Genomic DNA, 22698 nt, shown 5'->3' with positions numbered 1-22698 from the left:
AAAATGGTGCATGATATGGTAATGGAAGATCAAAGATTAAAAGTTTGTGAGATAACTAACATTTTAGGCATCTCAACTGAACAAGTGCATTGCATCCTCCATGAAAAACTGGCCATGAAGAAGATCTGTGTGTGATGTGTGACGTGCCTGCTCACTTTGGACGAAAAACGAAAAAGAAATAACATTTCTATTCAGAATCTCACACTTTCCAGTCAGGATTTTTGCACAGTTTTATAACTGGGATGAAACTTGGATCCACCATTACACTTCACAGATCAAATAACAGACTAAACAATGGACGAAGAATGGGGAGAGTGCACCAAAAAAGGCGAAGACTGTTTTGTCAGCTGGAAAGGTGATGACCACTGTTTTTTAGGATTCCCAGGGTATAATCCTGATAGATTATTTGGAAAAAGGCACATCCATAACTAGGCCCTATTATGCTGCTCTGCTTGATCGTTTGAAACAGGAACTCATTGAAAAACGTCCAAGATTGGCACGGAAGGAGGTGCTGTTTCACCAGGACAATGCTCCAGCCCACACAGAAGCTATTGCAATGGCAAAAGGGCTCGACTTGGGATTCGAAAATTGGCTCCTAACTCACCCTATTCACCAGATTTGGCTCTCCATTCTTCCTATTCCCAAACTAGAAAATCTGGCTTGGTGGGAAGAGTGAGGAAGTGTCTGCTGCTGTGACAGACTATTTTGCAGTGTTTGACAAAGCCTACTTTGCTGATGGGTTGAAAAAACTGGAAACTCGCTGGAGTACGTGTATAACCTTGTGAGGAGAGTATGTTGAGAAATAAAGTGAGTTTTTGCCTTTTAAACAATATTTTATTCTATTATTACCAAACTTATCTAATCATCCTCGTATACTTACTCAGTATCGAACTATACTATGCTGTTTAGCAGATTTTAGTTTGCTTAGATACGCAACTATAACAACAGAGAGTATATTACAAGTCACTCTGAGTAATTTTTCATGGAAATACAAGTCTATCACAATTTATATATGTTAACTGAGGTAGGGTACAGTCACTGCTGCTACCTCACTCTTACTCATCAAGCGAGAGAGACAATGAGTAATGCCGATGTGCACCTTCTGGTCACATGACTGAATGGCCCATTTGTAATACTTTTTTTACTTTAACATTGCTGTAATTCCTGTTGTTGTTAATAGTTGTGTATCATTGGCTTGTGTTGATAATAATTAATGCTGATGGTGGAATTAGTAACGAAAACATGAAAGTGCAATACATCAATTAGTTTGCTGATTGTACTTGCTTACTTTATAACATTTTTTACTAAGGATTCTCTTTTTGAGAATCCGTGCATACTCTTGCTCAATAAAAACCAGAAAATACTTTTATTTATTTAAATTTACATTCACACACTCTTATTACTAAACATCTAAGTATTGTCTTCAATCTAAAAAGTGTACATGCATAATATATACATATATATAAAATATATATATATATATATATATATATATAAACAATAAGTTAGACATATAATAAGATGTTTCTTTGTATATTCATGTAAACATATAAAACAATAGTACTATAACTACATATATAAATAAAGTAACTACTCTTTAAACTGTCACTCTAATTTTACCTGTTTTTGTAGAGCATAACTCAAGAATACTATATTTAGAGAATTTAGAGAATACTATAATTGCATTGGTTAATACAATCATAGGTATTATTAGCTTTTAAACATTTTAGAGACCTATTTCTCATTCATCCTATTTGATTATCTTAGAAACGCCTACGGTTGTAATACAAACTGCTTTAATAAATATGATAATCTCCATCATTTGTACAATAGGATTAGCTGTGTAAACTATTCAATGGAGGATCACACTAAGATGATTGAGATTAGAGTGAGCATCGGTTTTTTACAGTCAGTCAGTTTCTAAAATCTAAAACTATAATAAATATTTAATTGCATGAATATAGATATATTGATTTGTAATGTTTTAAGATTTATGGAACGGACAGCTTTTAATTACAGACTAGACTTTTCTACATATACAGGAATAAGTTTGATGATGGTGCATGTCCATCTACAGGATTTGGCTGCGCGTCATTGTATCTTATAACTCAGCCGGCTGGCACAATTTCTCTTCTGTCTGCCTGCAGGGCTTTACAAATTTCTTTTTTGTATGATTGTCTGTCTGTCTATCCGCAGGACATCTCATGATTAAATGAGCTACAGACTAGAAATCTTTGCATGTAATTTCAGCAAAGCCTGTTATGCAACATGTGGTCTGGCGTCCTCCTACCTTGCTAAAATCAAAGAAATGAAAACATATCACAACTAGGAGTAAATTTCAAAATAAGATAGACAGTACTCTCATTGAAATACTGTCAGTACTGTCATTTGCCAGTGAATGTAAAATTGTGTCAAATGTATGTGCACCATTTCCAGGCCTGTCTTCAAGACATGAAAACTTTGTCTCTTATATACGCTAAAATTAATACATGTCTTCTTAAATTAAAAGGGTAAATTCATTTAAATATATTTGATTGCAATTAGTATTTGTGTCTGATGATTACTTTTTTGTATGGTAATTGAGAAATCTGCGCAACATCGTAGGCTTCAAACTGTTATTGGTATATAATAGGCATAAGGACAAAATTTAAGAGTTTGTGGAGTAAAGAAAGGATTATTTGGATGTATAGCTGTCCAATTATAAAATATTATTTTCTTAAATAAAAAAAAGTATTGAATATGTCTATTCTTACATGAACCTACTTTTGTTTTATCAGTAACTTAATTTTTTGTCACTGATAATTAGTGACACAAAATTATATTTGCATTAGGAAATAGATTTTAAAACAAGATGGTCCCTAAGTTGCTGGACTATTATTGATATGATCTTCCAGCTATGTCAGCTATCTTGATATTTTATTGATTTTTGGTTTATAGTGTGTTCACTTTTTCAATATTACAAAATTTGTTAAAAAATATAAAACGGGAGACCTCAAAGGAGTTAACTTCTGGCTGCTTTTACCTTCTAGTAGAACCTACACTGGGTACTGCGAAAATTGGTGTGGAACTCATATCTGGGCAACCCCATGGATGTCCAGAATTGGCACACCTTACTTACCACAAATGTCGATATATTGGGGTAAAAGGGTGGATCAAAAGGTCCTAGTCAGCTATGGAAGATGACTGTTGGAGTGGTTGGAACTCCCTTAGTGTTAAAGGCTGTTGGCCACATAAAAATGAGGAATAACTTCTCCTAGCTGCTTTGATTAGAAGAGGCTGGAACAGCCTCTCTTCTTGTAAAGTTACACAGCTTCGATATAGAGCCCACTACTCCTCCTCTTGGGATCTCAACAGGAGGCCCTTAACACCAACCTTACTTATCCTGAAAATCTTAGTGGTTAGGAAGCAAGAACAAACGTTCTTTCAGGAATAAGTCCCTAAGAAAGAAAGAGAAAGTGCAATGAGGGGTTTCCTCTGCTTCTTGTCCTAAGTGGACCATAGTACTGGAGGGTATGGAACTTTAAAGTAAGTGGTAGATAGTTGCTGAAAAAGTTTTTCAAACTCACTTTTTGTGTATGTACAAAATGAGAATGACGATGATGAGCCCTAGAACACCAAGAATAGAAGCGAAGATGAGTACAAGAGTGTGGCTCGACCCTGGCCAAGACAGTCCAGCTCTCATGACAACAGCTTCAGGCAGATGCACAATCACAGGCACTGATGTCTGGAACATTTAATTTATTATTTTATTTAAAAAAGAATACAATATGATTGGTCCTGCCAACTAAACATGACTAGTCAGCATGATCCAAACTATTCATTACAAGAAGGTTACAAAAAATGTAAGAGACAACAATTGAGGCTGGCATTACTTTCACTGACCTTTTGTTTTTGTTTACAATTTGAATTGGTACAGAATTAAATTTTGAGTGTTATTATTTATTCATTAGGTTGTTTTAATAGTTTAAAACTTAATTAAGATCAGCTTAAATTTGACGATTCATAATTTTAACACTAATACCAGATTGTTCTACAGGAACATAATTAAGTACTACTAATTAAATTGGTCTTAACTTTGTAAAACTGTCTATCTAAGTTCTTGGCTAAAGAGGATATGATCTACCTCTAACAAATTCTACATATAATGTAACAGTTTTAAGAGTTCTTTAAAATTAATAATTAAAAATATAACCAATGTATTATGAAATGGTTTTAAATCTTTGATGTAGATTATTAGTGAAATTCTAGACTTTCCACTAGTCTCTTTTGTTGTAATTCCTTTGTTTTCTTTAAGTTCTTCCATTTGGTGTAACTTTTTTCTTACCTATGCATTTCCTATTGCAAAAACATGTTATACCATACAGTGTTTTGAGATCTCAGTGCGACTCAAAGCATGTTACTAGGATCAGGTATGTTTGTTTTTTACAACTATTTTGTTGTTAACTTTATCTATTTTTAATGCTTCATCCATCTTTTGGCTTAGTATTTGGCACAAGAAGAAGAGAGCAGATTCCATTTATGAAACATGTTGTTTAACACTTAACGATGGCAAATTTCCATAATCCTGTTATCTCTTCAAATTATTTATATAATCAATAATGAATATTAAAGAGAGAAAATAAACCACTTAGGTGGTAATTCCATTTATAACCTGGTTGACAACAACTTACAGCATGTTGGTTAAATTTGGTATCAGACGTTCTCCATCAGTATGAAAAAACTCATCTACATTTCACAGCCAAATAAATTACCGTTATTTTATACAATATAAATGGCATATCATTGATGAATGCGTAGATGAGAGAATGCCTACCTGGCGAGGAGGAAGTCCATTATCCGTTGCAACTGCCACCAAGTGAGCTGTGCTACTATTAAGAAGTGACAGGTCACGCAGTCTTATCTCTCCAGAGTCATCCACAGAGAACATCCTGACCCAAATAAAAATTTAGTGTAAACCATATAATGAACTGTGAATCTTATAATATTATAATAATTATTATGAATATTTTCCCTCATAATTATTAAAATATTGTAATCTTATTCCAGAAATTTAAGAAAAACAGTTACAAATAATAAAAGGCAAAGCAAAAAATATACATTTAAAATTGATTTCCAATTGCTTCTTCTTTTATATAGCACAGACAATCAAAGTTTTACCAATCACCAACAAATTTGGATTTTAGGGTAAGTACGCTAATTGATTATTTTAATAATATTAACACATAGTTTTGATGATCCTGTAAAAAAGAACTTAGATGTCAGTAAGTTGACTCATCTAACACTGTACCCAACTGAAGAAGGAATTTAACCCTTTATGGGAATGATAACAATTTTGGACAGACAAGTCAGAATTGAGTTCTCAGTACCAATGGTTTTGTCTCGTCTAGACCTTTCAATTGAGGTCATCTTATATAAGATTTTTGAGTTTATCCTACCCTTCCATTATGGAGTGTTCGAGGGTTGCTTTAATATCCATCAAAAACATTTGAGGTTATGTACAATACACATTCTAAAAAGACAATGAAAATCTCAACTCCTTAAAGTTACTGAAGGGGACTTTTTGAGACACATGGTGTATTGTCATAATGATCATTTTTAAAAAGAAACAAATTATTCCTTGCATTTGAACACCAGCGAAACTGGAACAAAACAAAAGGGGAAAAACTTTTACATTTACCGTGGGTATAAAACATGCAAGCATCTAAATGAACGAGAAGCACCAAACACTCATTCTAAGTGTACTGTAGGATTGTGCATTTTGTACAAAGAAATCATTCCAACTTGACAATTCATATCTATACAAGGTGTGTTTAAAAAAATTTACGAACAGATTTCCTTTGCTGACAAACTGTCAAGCAACTGACTGTCTCAGACCAGGTACAGAATGGAGGTACATTCTCTGCGCTTTGTTCAGTCATTGAGTCACAGTCATTCTGATTCATATGTTATTACATGTTTTTGCATCACACTTTACTATGACTGAACTTCTTGAGCAAAGAGTTTTGGATTACATTTTGCAAAAATATTTGGCAATTGGACTACAGACACAATGTCTGTAATATACAAAGCTTTTGGGGATAAGTATATAAATGTAACTCATATAATACAGTGATTTAGGGAATTAAAAATATATGGTTACATAATGGAGAGTAATCCACAATATTGTATGCTTGCAATGACCAGAAATCCAACAAACATCGAACATGTTCATGAAGCAAATCAAAATAATTGAATAATTGTATATGAGTTGGAACAAATTCTTGTCATCTCAAAAAAATATTTTAGTTTGTACAATTTTAAAACTCTGTATTCTACACATCATTTTTCTTTTTCTGTTGATGGACTTGCTGCATTGAAAAACATAAAGGATGAACTGGATTTGTTAAATAACAACTGGGATACGTTTAAAACAGTTATAACTCAGATAACTGATGGGACGTGGGTTTATGGCTATGATCCTGAGAAAAACCTCAATGTTACTGTGGAAGACTGGTGAACAGCAATGACTAAAGGAAACACCTTGAACTCAGGGGAAAATCTTGATAGATTTCTTTACCATCACAAATTGCCAGGTTCATCAAATATTAATTCAGCACTTTTTAACAGAACTCAATATCACCTTCAACAGCCAACACAGACCTGACATATCTCAATGTTCATTATGGCTGTTCTCAAAATTTCAAATTTCTTGAAAAGGAAAAAAAATTGAGGGCATTCCAATGGGGACCATTGAACAACAGTAGTGGGCTTATGGATGGAGTACCTTAAAGGGAATTTAGTCACAGTTGCCACAGACTAGCTCAAGTTCTTGTAAAAAATATGAAATTTAATTTATAACCTTTTTAATATGTTCTGTATTGTTATTATTATAAATAAATAAAGTAATATAACCAATCAAGTATATCATATCAAGGAAATATATAAAATGTAACACTAAAAAACCTTGTTTATCAATTTAATTTTAACCCTTGTAAAAAACAGTATGTCAGCCTAACATTGAATATTTTATGCATACGAGTAACTGGCTATTGATTTGACATTGTCCATAGCGACATAGAAAAACCTTTAGCCAGTCACTATAAATGTGCACAAACAAAATTATTTGGAAACTGTTACGCCATCAAAGATCCCTGAAAATTCAAATGAAAACCTAAAAGGTTAAAATTGAATAGAAGTGAAACTCCACACCAATTGGTCCTTCACACAAGACATCCAAGGAAACTTAATTTAAGATAAATTTACTTTTTCTACTTATTCACAAATGTCACTATCATGGACCATCAGGTGCCGACCTATTGTATTTATTTATAACGGTAGTTCTTCTTGTTTGATTCCTTGCTTTTTCTGTCATATTTGTTGTAAATATTTATACAGTTATTTATCTGAAGAAGTGAACTTAGTACACGAAAATTCATAAATGTTTTGAGAACCATTATACAATGGCTTGTTCTTGAATTTTTTAATAGAAGAACCTGATTCTGTGGATATATATATATATATATATATAGTGAGAGACATGTGTACCAACATAACGCCACAAAAAAATTGAAATTCGAATTTACGTAAACCTCCCGCGAAAAATTCAAAATTCACGATACTTTTTGAACACACCTCGTGTATATATATATACACGAGGTGTGTTCAAAAAGTATCGTGAATTTTGAATTTTCGCGGGTTACATAAATTCGAATTTCAATTTTTTTGTGGCGTTATGTTGGTACACATGTCTCTCACTTATGTTGACAATTTCGGCCATTTTGAATGTTCAGTTAATTGTTGACAGCTGCTTTGCTTGCACGTGTTTTGGTTCATCTTTGATTTTTACCTATTCAAAAAAATGGAACAAAGAACCTGTATCAAAATTTTTGTGTGAAAAAACGAAATTGAGTGTGTGGATCAGGATGCATTCCGAATGTTGACTGTGGCATACGGAGAAGCTACTTTGGACAAAAGCAACGTTTATCGGTGGTACAAAATGTTTTCAGAAGGCCAAGAAGATGTGAACGACGAAGAGCGTGCCGGACACCCGAGCACTTCAACAACAGACGAAAAAATTGATGAAGACAAGAAAATGTATTGGCCAATCGTCGAATCACTGTTAGAGAAATTGCCGAGGACATAGGCATATCGATTGGCTCGTGCCACTCGATTTTAATCGATAATTTGGGAATGAGATGGGTCGCCAAAAAAATTCGTACCAAAATTGCTCAATTTTCGATCAAAAACAGCATCGCATGAACATTGCTAATGAGATGTTGGAATCTGTCCGTGACGACGCGAATTTGCTCTAGAGGGTCATAACTGGTGACGAATCGTGGATTTATGGTTATGACGTGGAAACCAAAACTCAATCATCTCAATGGAAGCTGCCGCATGAACCAAGACCGAAAAAAGCACGCCAAGTTCGTCGAATGTGAAAGATTTGCTTACAGTTTTCTTTCGATTGCAGGGGCGTGGTGCATCATGAGTTCTTGCCACAAGGTAGAACGGTGAATAAGGAATATTACCTGCAAGTAAGGAGCAATTAGCGCGAAGCAATCTGCCAGAAACGCCCGAATTTGTGGAAAAACAAAAATTGGATTTGCACCACGATAACGCCCCTGCTCACACATCGCTTCTTGTACCCGACAACACACTAATGATACCACAGCCACCGTATTCCCCAGATCTGGCCCCCTGTGACTTTTTCTTGTTCCCGAAAACTGAAGAGGCCCAAGAAAGGACGACGCTAAGCCACGATTGACGAGATAGAGACGGCATCGAAGGAGGAGAGCTGAACAAGATACATAAAAATGATTTTTTTAAGTGCTTCAAAGGTTGGAAAAAACGTTGGCACAAGTGTATAATATCCCCATGGGATTACTTTGAAGGGGACAAAATAGATATTCACAAAATAAAATAAATAATTTTTTGATAATACCCAAAATTCGCGATACTTTTTGAACACACCTTGTATATCCACAGATATGTGAGTGTGTGTGTGTGTTTTTTTTTTTTTAGAGAGGAAAAAAAATGCTCTTTACGCACGTAGTGCCGGGCTCGATCTTGGCCTATGGATTTTTGGTCCATGTGGTTACCAAGACCCATACCGACTAAAACGTAAACCTCTCTTCACCCAGCCTTTGTCCCCCCGCGGGACTGCCGCTAGGTATTACTTCACGGGGGAAGGCATTTTAAGGCGATTTCGCTCTTCCTCTACTTTTGTGTGGAGAGTTTCACTATTCCATAGCCTGGCGTCTCGCCCTTCTGTCTCGCTCTTCCCTCCTTTTCTTTTCTTACTTCCTTAGCTCTTCGATGACTTCCCTGGAGAAGTCCGTTGCTGCTTTCCATTTGGTTTCAGATGCGAGCCATTTCTTTTACTAAGTTTTCTGGCGTAATCACCACATCACTTAATCTTTCAAGCTTTCGTCGCTGCAAGTCAAATCTCGGACATGTGAAAAAACACATGCCTCGCGTCCTCCTCTATCCCTCGACACTTTGGGCACTCTGGTGAGTCCTCGTGTTTATACTTGTGTAAGTATTTACGGAAGCACCCGTGTCCCGTGAGTACCTGCGTCAGGTAGTAGCTAGGATATCCATGTTGGCGATTTATCCAATCTGCTAGACTCGGTATGAGCTGATGTGTCCATCTACCCTTTTCGGAGTTGTCCCAGTGGGCTTGCCAGTGCTCCAGACTCTTCTGTCTTTCTCTTTTTCTCCAGTCATCTACATTTTCTTGCTTATGGATTCTACACTGGTATAAGCTCCTGTATTCCTCTGCTAGAATCTCAATTGGCAGTATTCCCGAGATTACGTGTGCTGCATCCCTGGAGACGGTTCTGAACGCACTCGTAACTCTCAGTGCCATTTGTCGGCCTACAGGATATATCATCCTCTGGCACTCCTGCAGTTTTTAGTGCACTTGCCCAGATGGCAATGCCCATAGGTCAGTATCGATGTAACTACTGACGCTAGCAGGGCTCGTCGTCTCGGTTTTGGCCCACCTACGTTTGGCATGAGACGGGATAATGCCCCTCCGACAGCTGCCTGCTTTAGTGCTTGCATGCTCAACTTGGTATTTGAAGTTGAGGCGTGCATCGATCATCACCCCGAGGTAACGGATGGATGGTTTTGACTCGATCTCGTGCTCACCAACTTGCAGCGTGATCGTTTCGAGCTCTTTCCTGCTTGTTATGAGCACTATCTCTGTCTTGTGCTTGGCCATCTTGAGTCCTTGTTCATTCATCCAGACGGGCGTACTTACCAAATACCAACCTTGAATAGGTTTTTGATGTCCTCCAGATATTTTCCCACAATTACGAGGGCGACATCATCTGCAAAAGCGACGGACGTTACCATCCTTGGTATCCTCAATCTAAGTAGGCCGTTGTACATAATGATCCACAGAAGCGGTCCCAATACCGAGCCTTGTGGGACACCTCCAGTGATCCTGTATCTCTTGATTCCATCATCTGTCTCATACTGCAGAATTCTGTTTGTAAAGTAGCTTGCCACTAACTTTTGCAGGTACTTTGGGATGCCGAACTGGTCGAGTGTTTCCATGATTCGGTCCCACCAGTGTGTGTGTGTGTGTGTGTGTGTGTGTGTGTGTGTGTGTGTGTGTGTGTGTGTGTGTGTGTGTGTGTGGGTGTGTGTGGGTGTGTGTGTGTGTGCGTGCGTGTGTGTGTGTGTGTGTGTGTGTGTGTGTGTGTGTGTGTGTGTACAGTAGAGTTAAATTCCATTTCATCTTTCACTTACTGCAGCATCTCGATCAAACACTGAGCAGTTGATGAAATGGAGTTGGACTTAATATTAACATTGAAGCAACCTTTTCCCACATAGCTATGCTATATGTAGAATACATATAAGTTTACATTTCATACTTTTATAATGCACACTTGTTTGAAATTGTTACAAGGCTAAATCACAATTTGCCTCAATTAGTTATGTATTGTTGGTTTTCATATTTAGTCATAAGATTATTTTGACCTACATTGCGTAAATGACAGAAAAATACACAATACTCACTGGCTGCTTGATAAGTGGTCTATACCACAGTATAATGAAAGCCTTTTATGTAATATGTAAGGTACCTTGCAGAAGGTCCCCGCAGGGTAAGGGACACATGGTCCCCTCGGTCTCCATCTGCTACTTCGACTCTCCCCACCACCAGGCCTTCCCCTTCCACACTGTCCAACTGTCCTTCGGGCATGTCCGGTACAAAGAACTCGTACTGGAGATAGCGGAACCGAGGGTCCCAGTCATTCACATTAAGCACAGACACGTTGATTTGTGCTGTTGCATTCTGTAAAATTATTTTTATCTGAGTTTTAATTTTTGAAAACACGTGATATTAGTACTGCTTATATCTTTTAAATATTATCTTGAGGTTGAGTGAAAAATAGGACTAAAATAGCTTTAATTTCATCTTAAAAAATAGAGACAAAACTCATTTCTAACATACCAAAATACACACTTAAGCTGTGCTTTGTTTTATTTAACCAAGATTATTAATTTCAATGCTTAAATTGGTGTTTTTGATTTTAGTCTTGTCTCTGGAGTTTTGGAGGATTGGGTAAACCTGCTACAATGGAATGCCTGACCAGCAAATGAATTCCAATGCCCATTATCACAGTTACATGGGGGATTTTCCTGTCACTGGTTCCACAGCTCCAATCATCCACACACATTATAAGATTTTATATATATATATATATAAGATTTTTTTTAAATCCTAAACTGGTGGAACTGAAAGTTCCGATCTTCCATACCCTTCTCCACCAAATTGAGCATACATGGAATCACTTATCAGTCAACAAAAGAAACCTGTATGAATAAGTTAGAAATCATCAGCACAACCAATGGCTGAACAAATATTCCTGTACAAGTAGTTTAACTCAGATGATGGTGGTATAAAAAATACTGAGGCCTTCTGTGTGAATCATGACTTGGTTAGGATAGTAGATGATATAAGTAAAGAGGACGGACAATTGATTACAGCAATGATTTTATATGAAATTTTAATTTTTTATTGAATTGTTTTGCATCAGAAATGACCACTTAGGTTATGACAATGGTACTGTGATCCTGCTGGGTTGTCTTTACTGGCAGAAAGTTTACTCATAGAAGTTTCAGATAAGCTGATAAACAACTAGATCAGTGCTAGAGAAATAGTAAAACTATGTTGCAAAATGTTTATTAAAGTGTCTAGAAAGTAGATATTTTCAATAGTAATTATGAGTAATGTATCGGAATTAGTATTCTCTCAGTCTATACAAAAAAGATGGAGATTTTCTCGTACTGCTAGTAGATATTTATTATAACACGACTTGGGCTAGTTGCCCATTGCTTATATCAGTACAGTATTAATTTTTAGGCTACTTGAAATTAGCAATCACAGCTGTTCTTATAATTTGCTAAATTAAAGTAGAAACAATGTATTAACAAACATAAAATATGTTATTATCTTTTGACAAATATTACTGTGCAGTCTTAATACAAAAGTATGACGATTGTTTAAAATGTTACTTTGTAATTAATTATTGAAATAGTTTTTGAAGTATGTAGTGAAAGGTAATAAAGAAAATATAAAACATTTTTTAAATAAGTTTATATTTATATTAATTAGTTACAGTACGCGCGCTGAAGGGTTCGGCTCCGAGTCAATCGAGCGGACTATGGCGGGGGACGGGTGGGATTGCCCGATATAACAACTGTTCTGCAGACATCCGCCAAAAATACTGGAAAATACTGTTCACCACGCCGATTTTAAAATAACGGATTCTACATTTCTGCGTTGAGAATTTAAATTCTTAATTTGCATTGTTAGACGTTTAGTTAATTTTACGATTTTTAATCACTAATAGATTTATGACATTTTATTTCTTATCTGTCAGAAAGTCAATTAATATACAATGTATTGCTGAGGTATTACTTGAATGTTGAATTGAATGCTACAATGTAATACTGTTTAATCCATATAATAACCAATGCCTCTATGTATAGTGTATTCGTAGAAATTGCTAAAAAAAATAATTTATGTCATGCCACATAATTAATAATTAAGTTTTTCATAAACAGGATTCTTTCTACAACAGTGTTTCGTATTCATTTATTTGTCATAAAATTAGTTTATAAACAAGACACCCCAAAACACTTTCTATTCGAATATAATACAATGAAATTCAACATAATTTCATTAAAGTTTAAAAACTTTTAGTTTATCACAGATCACCACTATGGACTAAAGTGGTTTTTTTTTTCAGAAATAAACTATTGCATTTACGTGAATGGGGACATAAACTGTAGGGCAGCGGTGTCGGTGATACATTCCACTTCAGACTAAGTTACGGCTAACCTAAACTATGTATCTGAAAAAGTTAAATCTAAAATTAACTTCAGTTCATTCAGAAAAACTTTCCCCGCTGGTGAAAGTTTCCTGACCAAATTAATAAAAAATCCTCACATACAAACTTTTTTGTATCACAATTTTGGCACAGTTAATTTTAAAATATATTTTATTGAAGAAAAGTAATAAGACATTGAAACTTAATACATCCATTAGCATTGGCATAAACAGGAAAATAGATCTGCGAAGTTTCAAGAATTTTATTTGTACAGGAAGTTGGTCTAACCATAAGTTGATTGTCGAGCTGAGAATTAAACATTGCCGTCCGTGACGGATCATTGGAGATTCAATGTTTTTATTTGGTTAGTAGGGCAACGACAGGGGCCGAACCTTCAGCGCGCGTACTGTACCTAATGTTGATCAATTAAATTAGTATTATTATTATACTGTATTTGCTGTGTGATGAAAAGTATCTTTTTTAACTTGTATAAAATCTGTTATTCTGGTCCTTTATAGAATTGCTGTAAATTATGTTAGACAAATTACTCATAAAACATAATAGTAAAATATCAAAGCAATTATGTGAAATATTTTCTCACCATGTAGCCATCAGTGCAGTGCACTTGAAAGACATAGGAGTCTTGGGTTTCAAAGTCTAAGGGTTTCTGAAGAATTATATCACCAGATGGAGTTACCCTAAAAATGTTCTCATAGTTGTCCAGCCAAAATCTCAGATTCTGCAAAAAAGAACATTTTTAAACATGTTTAGTACTTATTTTGTTATCTTTCTAATAGCTTATTTAATATTTGCCTATATCGGTATCGATTCATTTAATCAAATAATCAAAATCGTCAGTGTGTATTTGGCTTTATGAATGCCATTTATTGACAACAATTATGGAATGAAATAGAATCAGTGGACATCTTGGTGGTTAGAAAACACCAAAAACTGTTACATTTTTCCTTCTTACTGGCATAACTGAAGTTATTATTTGTAAAATTGTTTTTTAATATTTTCTAAATGCAGGAATAAACAAATCTACAGTATTAGCCAAAATAAACAGTACTGAAATGGTAATATTTTATTATGGTAAACACAGTAACATTATATATAGATTTTTACCCATAAATACAAATCAAAGGAAGCAAAATCGCTTAAACTCAGGTATTAACATGTTCAATATGACCCCCGTTCAGTTTGAGGCAACATTCGTACCGTTCTTGTAGATTTTGCATAATTTTTTATGAATAGGGGTTGTTCCATTCTCCTAATACACATGGTTATTTTTCTTTGAGTTGAACGATGGTAGATGGTATAGGTCCTTGTTGGAAAATGTTTTCTTTCAACATTATCCAGACGTAGGCGTCCAGTGTTGTAAGATCGGGGGAGTGGGCTGGGTAAGGAAAGTTTGTCCTAAGGGAGATGATATGGTTGCCAAAGGTTTGTTGGAGAAAAGCAATGTTGATAACGGGCAGTGTGACTGGTTGCTGAAACCACTATGCATTTAAAGGCAGGTTTCGTGCACGACAAAATCTCCTGAGGTATTTAAAAAAAAACGATCAAGAATGGGCCCTATATCGATACTGATTTGCAGAACATGGAACAAGAGTCTCTCCATTGTTACCTTAAAAAAAGTATGGTCTCACTATACCCCTCCCAGACATAGCGCACCAAATGGTTATACGCCTTACTATGCTGTGGCCTCTCTACAACAATGTCAGGACGTTCAAATCCAAGGAAATTGTGTTGTCTGCTTGTTTATGAAGCCAAAAACCAGAAACTCAGGTTATTCATAGCATATTCCTAAATCGAAGCACGTACTGAACTCTGGCTAATTTTCTTCTACAGTTCAAAGGATGTCCAGTCGGTATCCTGTAGGGAATAACCACCAATGTTTTTGAACATTCTTCTCATTGCCGTATTGCTAATATTCAGTTTAAGAGAAGCTCGCATTAGGCTTCTTTTCGGTGACTGTAATACTTGCTGCAACACTCTTCTGTGGTTTTCATTTATACAGACAGAAGTTGGGCGACCTGAAAAGCCCTTTCACTGTGCCAAAACACTACCTGTTCTTCGAAATTGTTTAATAACACTAAGAATCACAGCATTACTAGGCGGGTTTTTTGTGGAAATGTTCCTAAAACGTAATGCAGTGTATGACAAGCTTGGTCCACACGCACGTCCAATTTCGTAGTATGAAGCGAAAATAATGCTCTACGATAAAAACTTTCTCTATCGTTTTAGCACCATGTTAGCAAAAACTAACCTCAGATAAGAAAGAAGTAATGAACACAAAGGCGGTGGGTGGCTACCATCGACAATTGAATCAGCTAATCGAAAAGGCAACTTTTCAGTACTGTTTATTATGGCTAATACTGTAAATTAAAATTAACTCCCTTAGTTGTAGTTCTCCTAATTATTTTGTGATAAAGGTTCAAAGACAGGTATCTAAAACTTTTTGATCCGATAGTAAAGTGATAGTCACAGAGATTGATTAAATTATGTGTAAACAGTAGTTGTGACGTAACGACTCAACGTTGTATACTTTTACTGTATGGGGCAAACAAGCCCCCTGACGACACCCTATAGCTGCGACTAAGGGGTTATATATCATTGTCTGACTAGCTAAAGGTGTACAACCAATGGCTGAACAAATATTCCTGTACAAGTAGTTTAACTCAGATGATGGTAGTATAAATAATACTGAGGCCTTCTGTGTGAATCATGACTTGGTTAGGATAGTAGATGATATAAGTAAAGAGGACGGACAATTAATTGATTACAGCAATGTTCTATATGAAATTTTAATTTTTTATTGAATTGTTTTGCATGAGAACTGACCACTTAGTTTATGACAATGGTACTGTGATCCTGCTGGGTTGTCTTTACTGGCAGAAAGTTTACTCATAGAAGTTTCAGATAAGCTGATAAACAACTAGATCAGTGCTAGAGAAATAGTAAACTATGTTGCAAAATAGTTTATTAAACTGTGTAGAAAGTAGATATTTTCAATAGTAGTTATGAGTAATGTATCGGAATTAGTATTCTCTCAGTCTATACAAAAAAGATGGAGATTTTCTCGTACTGCTAGTAGATATTTATTATAACACCACTTGGGCTAGTTGCCCATTGCTTATATTAGTATAGTATTAATTTAGGCTACTTGAAATTAGCAATCACAGTTGTTCTTATAATTTGCTAAATTAAAGTAGAAACAATGTATTAACAAACATAAAATATGTTATTATCTTTTGACAAATATTACTGTGCAGTCCTAATACAAAAGTATGACGTTCGTTTAAATGTTACTTTGTAATTAATTATGAAATAGTTTTTGAAGTATGTAGTGAAACGTAATAAAGAAAACATAAACATTTTTTAAATAAGTTATATTTATATTAATTAGTTACCTAATGTTGATCAATTAAATTAGTATTATTATTATACTGTATTTGCTGTGTGATGAAAAGTGTCTTTTTTAACTTGTATAAAATCTGTTATTATGGACCTTGATAGAATTGCTGTAAACGTGTTAGACAAATTACTCATAAAACATAATAGTAAAATATCAAAGCAATTATGTGAAATATTTTCTCACCATGTAGCCATCAGTGCAGTGCACTTGAAAGACATAGGAGTCTTGGGTTTCAAAGTCTAAGGGTTTCTGAAGAATTATATCACCAGATGGAGTTACCCTAAAAATGTTCTCATAGTTGTCCAGCCAAAACCTCAGATTCTGCAAAAAAAGAACATTTTAAACATGTTTAGTACTTATTTTGTTATCTTTCTAATAGCTTATTTAATATTTGCCTATATCGGTATCGATTCATTTAATCAAATAATCAAAATCGTCAGTGTGTATTTGCTTTATGAATGCCATTTATTGACAAAATTATGGAATGAAATAGAATCAGTGGACATCTCGGTGGTTAGAAAATACCAAACCTTTTTCCTTCTTACTGGCATAACTGAAGTTATTATTTGTAAATTGTTTTTTAATATTTCTAAATGCACGAATAAACAATCTACAGTATTAGCCAAAATAAACAGTACTGAAATGGTAATATTTTATTATGGTAAACACAGTAACATTATATATAGATTTTACCCATAAATACAAATCAAAGGAAGCAAAATCGCTTAAACTCAGGTATTAACATGTTCAATATGACCCCCCGTTCAGTTTGAGGCAACATTCGTACCATTCTTGTAGGTTTTGCATAATTTTTATGAATAGGGGTTGTTCCATTCTCCTAATACACATGGTTATTTTCCTTTGAGTTGAACGATGGTAGATGGTAGGTCCTCGTGGAAAATGTTTTCTTTCAACATTATCCAGACGTAGGCGTCCGGTGTTGTAAGATCGGGGGAGTGGGCTGGGTAAGGAAAGTTTGTCCTAAGGGAGATGATATGATTGCCAAAGGTTTGTTGGAGGAAAGCAATGTTGATAACGGCAGTGTGACTGGTTGCTGAAACCACTATGAATTTAAAGGCAGGTTTCGTGCATGACAAAATCTCCTGAGGTATTTTAAAAAAACGATCAAGAATGGCCCTATATCGATATTGATTTGCAGAACATGGAACAAGAGTCTCTCCATTGTTACCTTAAAAAAAGTATGGTCTCACTATACCCTTCCCAGACATAGCGCACCAAATGGTTATACGCTTACTATGCTGTGGCCTCTCTACAACAATCTCAGGACGTTCAAATCCAAGGAAATGTGTTGTCTGCTTGTTTATGAAGTCAAAAACCAGAAAATCAGGTTATTCATAGCATATTCCTAAATTGAAGCACGTACTGAACTCTGGCTAATTTTCTTCTACAGTTCAAAGGATGTCCAGTCGGTATCCTGTAGGGAAAACCACCAATGTTTTTGAACATTCTTCTCATTGCCGTATTGCTAATATTCAGTTTAAGAGAAGCTCGCATTAGGCTTCTTTTCGGTGACTGTAATACTTGCTGCAACACTCTTCTGTGGTTTTCATTTGTACAGACAGAAGTTGGGCGACCTGAAAAGCCCTTTCACTGTGCCAAAACACTACCTGTTCTTCGAAATTGTTTAATAACACTAAGAATCACAGCATTACTAGGCGGGTTTTTGTGGAAATGTTCCTGAAAACGTAATGCAGTGTATGACAAGCTTGGCCCACACGCACGTCCAATTTCGTATGAGCAAAAATAATGCTCTACGATAAAAACTTTCTCTATCGTTTTAGCACCATGTTAGCAAAAACTAACCTCAGATAAGAAAGAAGTAATGAACACAAAGGCGTGGCAACCATCGACAATTGAATCAGCTAATCGAAAAGGCAACTTTTCAGTACTGTTTATTATGGCTAATACTGTAAATTAAAATTAAATCCCTTAGTTGTAGTTCTTCTAATTATTTTGTGATAAAGGTACAAAGACAGGTATCTAAACTTTTTGATCCGATAGTAAAGTGATAGTCACAGAGATTGATTACATTATGTGTAAACAGTAGTTGTGACGTAACGACTCAACCTTGTATAATTTTGCTGTATGGGGCAAACAAGCCCCCTGACGACCCCCTCTAGCTGCGACTAAGGGGTTATATAACATTGTCTGACTAGCTAAAGGTGTTTTAATAAATTCTTGAAGTCAGATGGGAAAGTGAGCAGTACACAGATTCATCTTCAAGAACTGTAAGAAACCTATCTGATACTTAATGGGATGGTTAAATTATTTAGTGTTTTCCATCATAAAATTATTAAATATGATAGATATATTTAAATACTACCTGAATTTTGAAGGTGTTAATAAACTTATAAAATAATTAGTTTTACAGTATTTGTGAAGTAAAAAGTAATAAATTACAGGAGATAAATTTGTATTTTCACCTATAAAAAACTATATTTAGATTCAAATTAAACCAGGAATAAAAACTGTGTGTGTTGAGAAAAAAAATATCCTTAAACCTATTATCATTGCAAAATCGTTATAAAATAATAATAAACAGAAAACATGCTTGTTTAATAAGATAAGATACATTACACAAGAAGACTAAAACTAATTGTTTAAACCTGAACGTGTTTCATTTTTGTAATGAATTAGGGTTAACTAATTAAACAACCTCTGTGTTTTAGGGTTTCCTCGAAATAGAACATGAAAGCAGCCTCCAAACTACCATGATTAATATTACTAAATTTTAAATGACAGTCTTCGTATAATTTGAGTTTGCTTCCATGTGTGAGTGCCTATATTGACAAAGCAACAATCAGCCTTGTGGTGGATATACTTCCAACCACACAAAATATGAGGGGGTACCCGTAGATGGGGTTTATGCCATACAAACTTCTGCCACTAGGTGTCGGAAGCACAACTCATCTCCATTTCAGTGTCACCTGGATTGTTGCACTGGCTTGTTTTATTCTTCTGTAGTGAAAGATTTTGCTGTTGTTGTTTTGTGCTATTTTCCTTTTTAATAATGCCAAGAAATGGTGATGTGTTTTGTAACCGATACCTAGCGGCAGAAGATTGTATTGCACAAGCCTCGCCCACAGCAGAGCTATTCTGGGAACCTTGTACTCCCTCATATAAATAATTAGAATTAAATCTATACCTGAAGATTGCTTCCATGGTTCAACACAAACATTTTTAACATACACTGTTCCCAGAAGGTAGTGTATCCTACACCTCTCATTATTTTTTAAGATGTTGAAACAAAAATGCCAACTACAGCTGATTGTGCTTACCTTGTCTCTATGTCGGTTGGTGATTACAGTGAGGAGAACACTATTAAGAGGAACGGACTCCAGAACACCAGCAAAATAGTGGCTTTGCAAAAACTGCAGTTCTTTGAGTGACGTGCCAGGTCGACTGATGGTCAAAGTGGACAGAGCGTACCTGTCAGTATTGTCATACTGGGTGGCCTGCAACATGTCAAAATGTCAGAACATGGCCTGTCTGTTGGAAGTGAGCAAGCAGCACACTATTGAGAGTTACAATCTGTATTATAGCAGGTAGTAAGAAGTGAAAATCAATATGTGTGGATAACTTTAAAACTTTTTTGATTTTAAAAACTCTTAAGAACTGACCATTTATGTGTACTTCCACAACACCAAACTGTAGGCAAGGTGCAGGTGAATGAAGCTGTAGTATGCTATATTAATATTTATATTATAGGTGTTGATAAATATAACTAAGATATAAACACTCAACCAATCAAAACAATAACTCCTCTGGTGTGATGCTCAAGAATTATTTTATGTTCTCTTTCCTCCATGTTTTTACCACTATACTTTTTTTGTCTATATAGCTTTTTTAAGATACATAAATAAATAATTTATAGATTAAGTAACAAAATACTAACAGATTCTTTAAGTATGTGTAATAGAGCCTGTGAGACCTCCTCCTCCAAAATTAAATATCGTAAAGAAAACAGACCAGCCCTCCTTATGAAAAAGTAAGATGTAGATCCATGCACAGTTAACGTGGCTGTAACCATGCCAACATAAACTTATACTGGTACTTAAACAGAAAATTTAAAGATTTTACTCCACCTTTACTACAAGAGTTGCAGGCTGAAGCAATTCATCTTCAGGAATTGTTCGCTTTACAATGACGTAGCCTGCAGAGCGGTCAATTTCAAAGAACCTGGTGTCAGAGTTTTCTGAAATGCAAGTAAAGTAATTAAAATTGTTTACATAATAATACCACAATAACTGTTTAGATAAATTGAAGATTGAGTAGATTGCAGTAGTTGTATTATGATTTATGTTATAGTAGGAGTACTGGTATTGCACTTCTTTATATTCACTTATACACAACCAAAATTTCAACAAATAAATCTGAAATTTGATTACTAGCATATTAATATACACACATTTTCACATACATATATATTTATGTACACAAATGAGCACATTCATTGTCGATTTAATTTATGTAGTTATGTGTAGGGAACAGCTAAAGTTTTACATATTTCAGTTATAAGTTGTTACTTGTTTATAACAGAAGAAATATATAATTTCTGGCATGATATTTAAAGTTAGAATACAAATGAATACTGTTCTTATATTGCAATAGGGAATTAAGATCCAACATGAGAGCTCATTGCACCACTCAAACAACTATAACTAAGTATGAGTCTTTACAGGAATGTTTAGGTTGTGGAAATTTAACATTACTGAATCAGATTATTTTTCAAATTGAATTTATAAAACGGAATAAATGCAAATACTATGATTTATATTACACTACCTATAACAATAGCAGTACCTCTAATGCTGGGGGTTGGGGTCACAATTACCATAAGAATTTCACACAAATTTGTTTAGTATATTTTTATTCTAGACCATCTGAGATGGAAAACATACAGTTGCTAAATAACCCCTTATCTGTTCCATAATGTTAAGGCACTTTTATTTCCTGGTGTGCTTTTGATATTTTAAAAGGTTGCTGGAACTTTTTTTAGAAGGTTTGTTCATGCCCATTCATTTGCTACTATCTGAGGCATGGTAGTGTGATTAAAATTGCAACTCTTTTTTTACTTTATTATATGTCAATTAAAGTTTGAATGTACAAAATACCAAAACCTATTGATATTTTTATAAAAACGAAGGAGGAGATTTGCTTTGTGATCTTCATTGGACTCCCTTGCTTCTGAAAACGCCTAAAAATCACATAAGAATCTAAAACCCAGGAGTAAAAATTTCTTTGGAGTTTTTCAAAAATGTATGTCACACTATAACCAACTCAAAAGTAAAACCTGATAGTACTGATATTATAGTCCTAAAATTGAAAAAATATGACAAAATATTGATTATGCCCAAGCATAGGCAACATTTTTTAAATCTCTCAATCCTAGTAATACCTGTACAATTTAAAACTTATTCATCTTTTGCAAAAGAAATTTTCTGACTAACAGTATTAAGTAGCAGCCTCTCATCACTTTTCTGTGTTAACAGAATTTATTGAATGATTATTAATTTACAATTAATTAGTAATATTTAAAAAATACAAATCACTAAATTATTCTCCAAAATTAAAGTATGATATTGGAAGAATCTATCAGTATATCAAAACAAAAAACTTATCCCTACACCACAAACCTGCATTGAAGGAGTAATAAATAGCAGCATTGATGGCTGTGTCTTGATCATAGGCAAGTATTTCTCTTGGATGAATCCTCAGCCTTGTACCCTATAAAATAAACCAACATTTTGTAATAAAATTATCTTTAGAATGTCATGTTAGAAATTATACACTTTGTAAGAGAGAGAAAATATGCAGGATAGCATTCCAGCATAATACAAATTGACTATGAGTTCAATTCAGAGGTACTAGTGAATCATTAGACTACTATTCATACCAACATCTATTAGCCGTGCTAATAGAACTCACTAGACT

At 34.7% G+C, this 22698-nt stretch overlaps 1 protein-coding gene across 1 annotated transcript in view; it reads right to left on the bottom strand.

The window, feature by feature from the left end:
* The window catches only part of LOC124359307 (protein dachsous-like), a 125793-nt gene that overhangs the window by 5629 nt on the left and 97466 nt on the right, over positions 1 to 22698 (bottom strand). The window contains exons 10-16 of the mRNA XM_046811936.1: positions 22401 to 22491; positions 20850 to 20959; positions 20043 to 20219; positions 16927 to 17064; positions 11073 to 11284; positions 4814 to 4928; positions 3567 to 3724 (exon numbers count right to left, since the gene is read on the bottom strand). Coding sequence (XP_046667892.1) covers positions 3567 to 3724; positions 4814 to 4928; positions 11073 to 11284; positions 16927 to 17064; positions 20043 to 20219; positions 20850 to 20959; positions 22401 to 22491 — 1001 coding nt within the window. The remainder of the gene's footprint in view (positions 1 to 3566; positions 3725 to 4813; positions 4929 to 11072; positions 11285 to 16926; positions 17065 to 20042; positions 20220 to 20849; positions 20960 to 22400; positions 22492 to 22698) is intronic.

This window comes from Homalodisca vitripennis, chromosome 4, assembly GCF_021130785.1.
Source record: "Homalodisca vitripennis isolate AUS2020 chromosome 4, UT_GWSS_2.1, whole genome shotgun sequence".
NCBI lineage: Eukaryota > Metazoa > Arthropoda > Insecta > Hemiptera > Cicadellidae > Homalodisca > Homalodisca vitripennis.
This window is presented reverse-complemented; position numbering and strand designations above follow the sequence as displayed.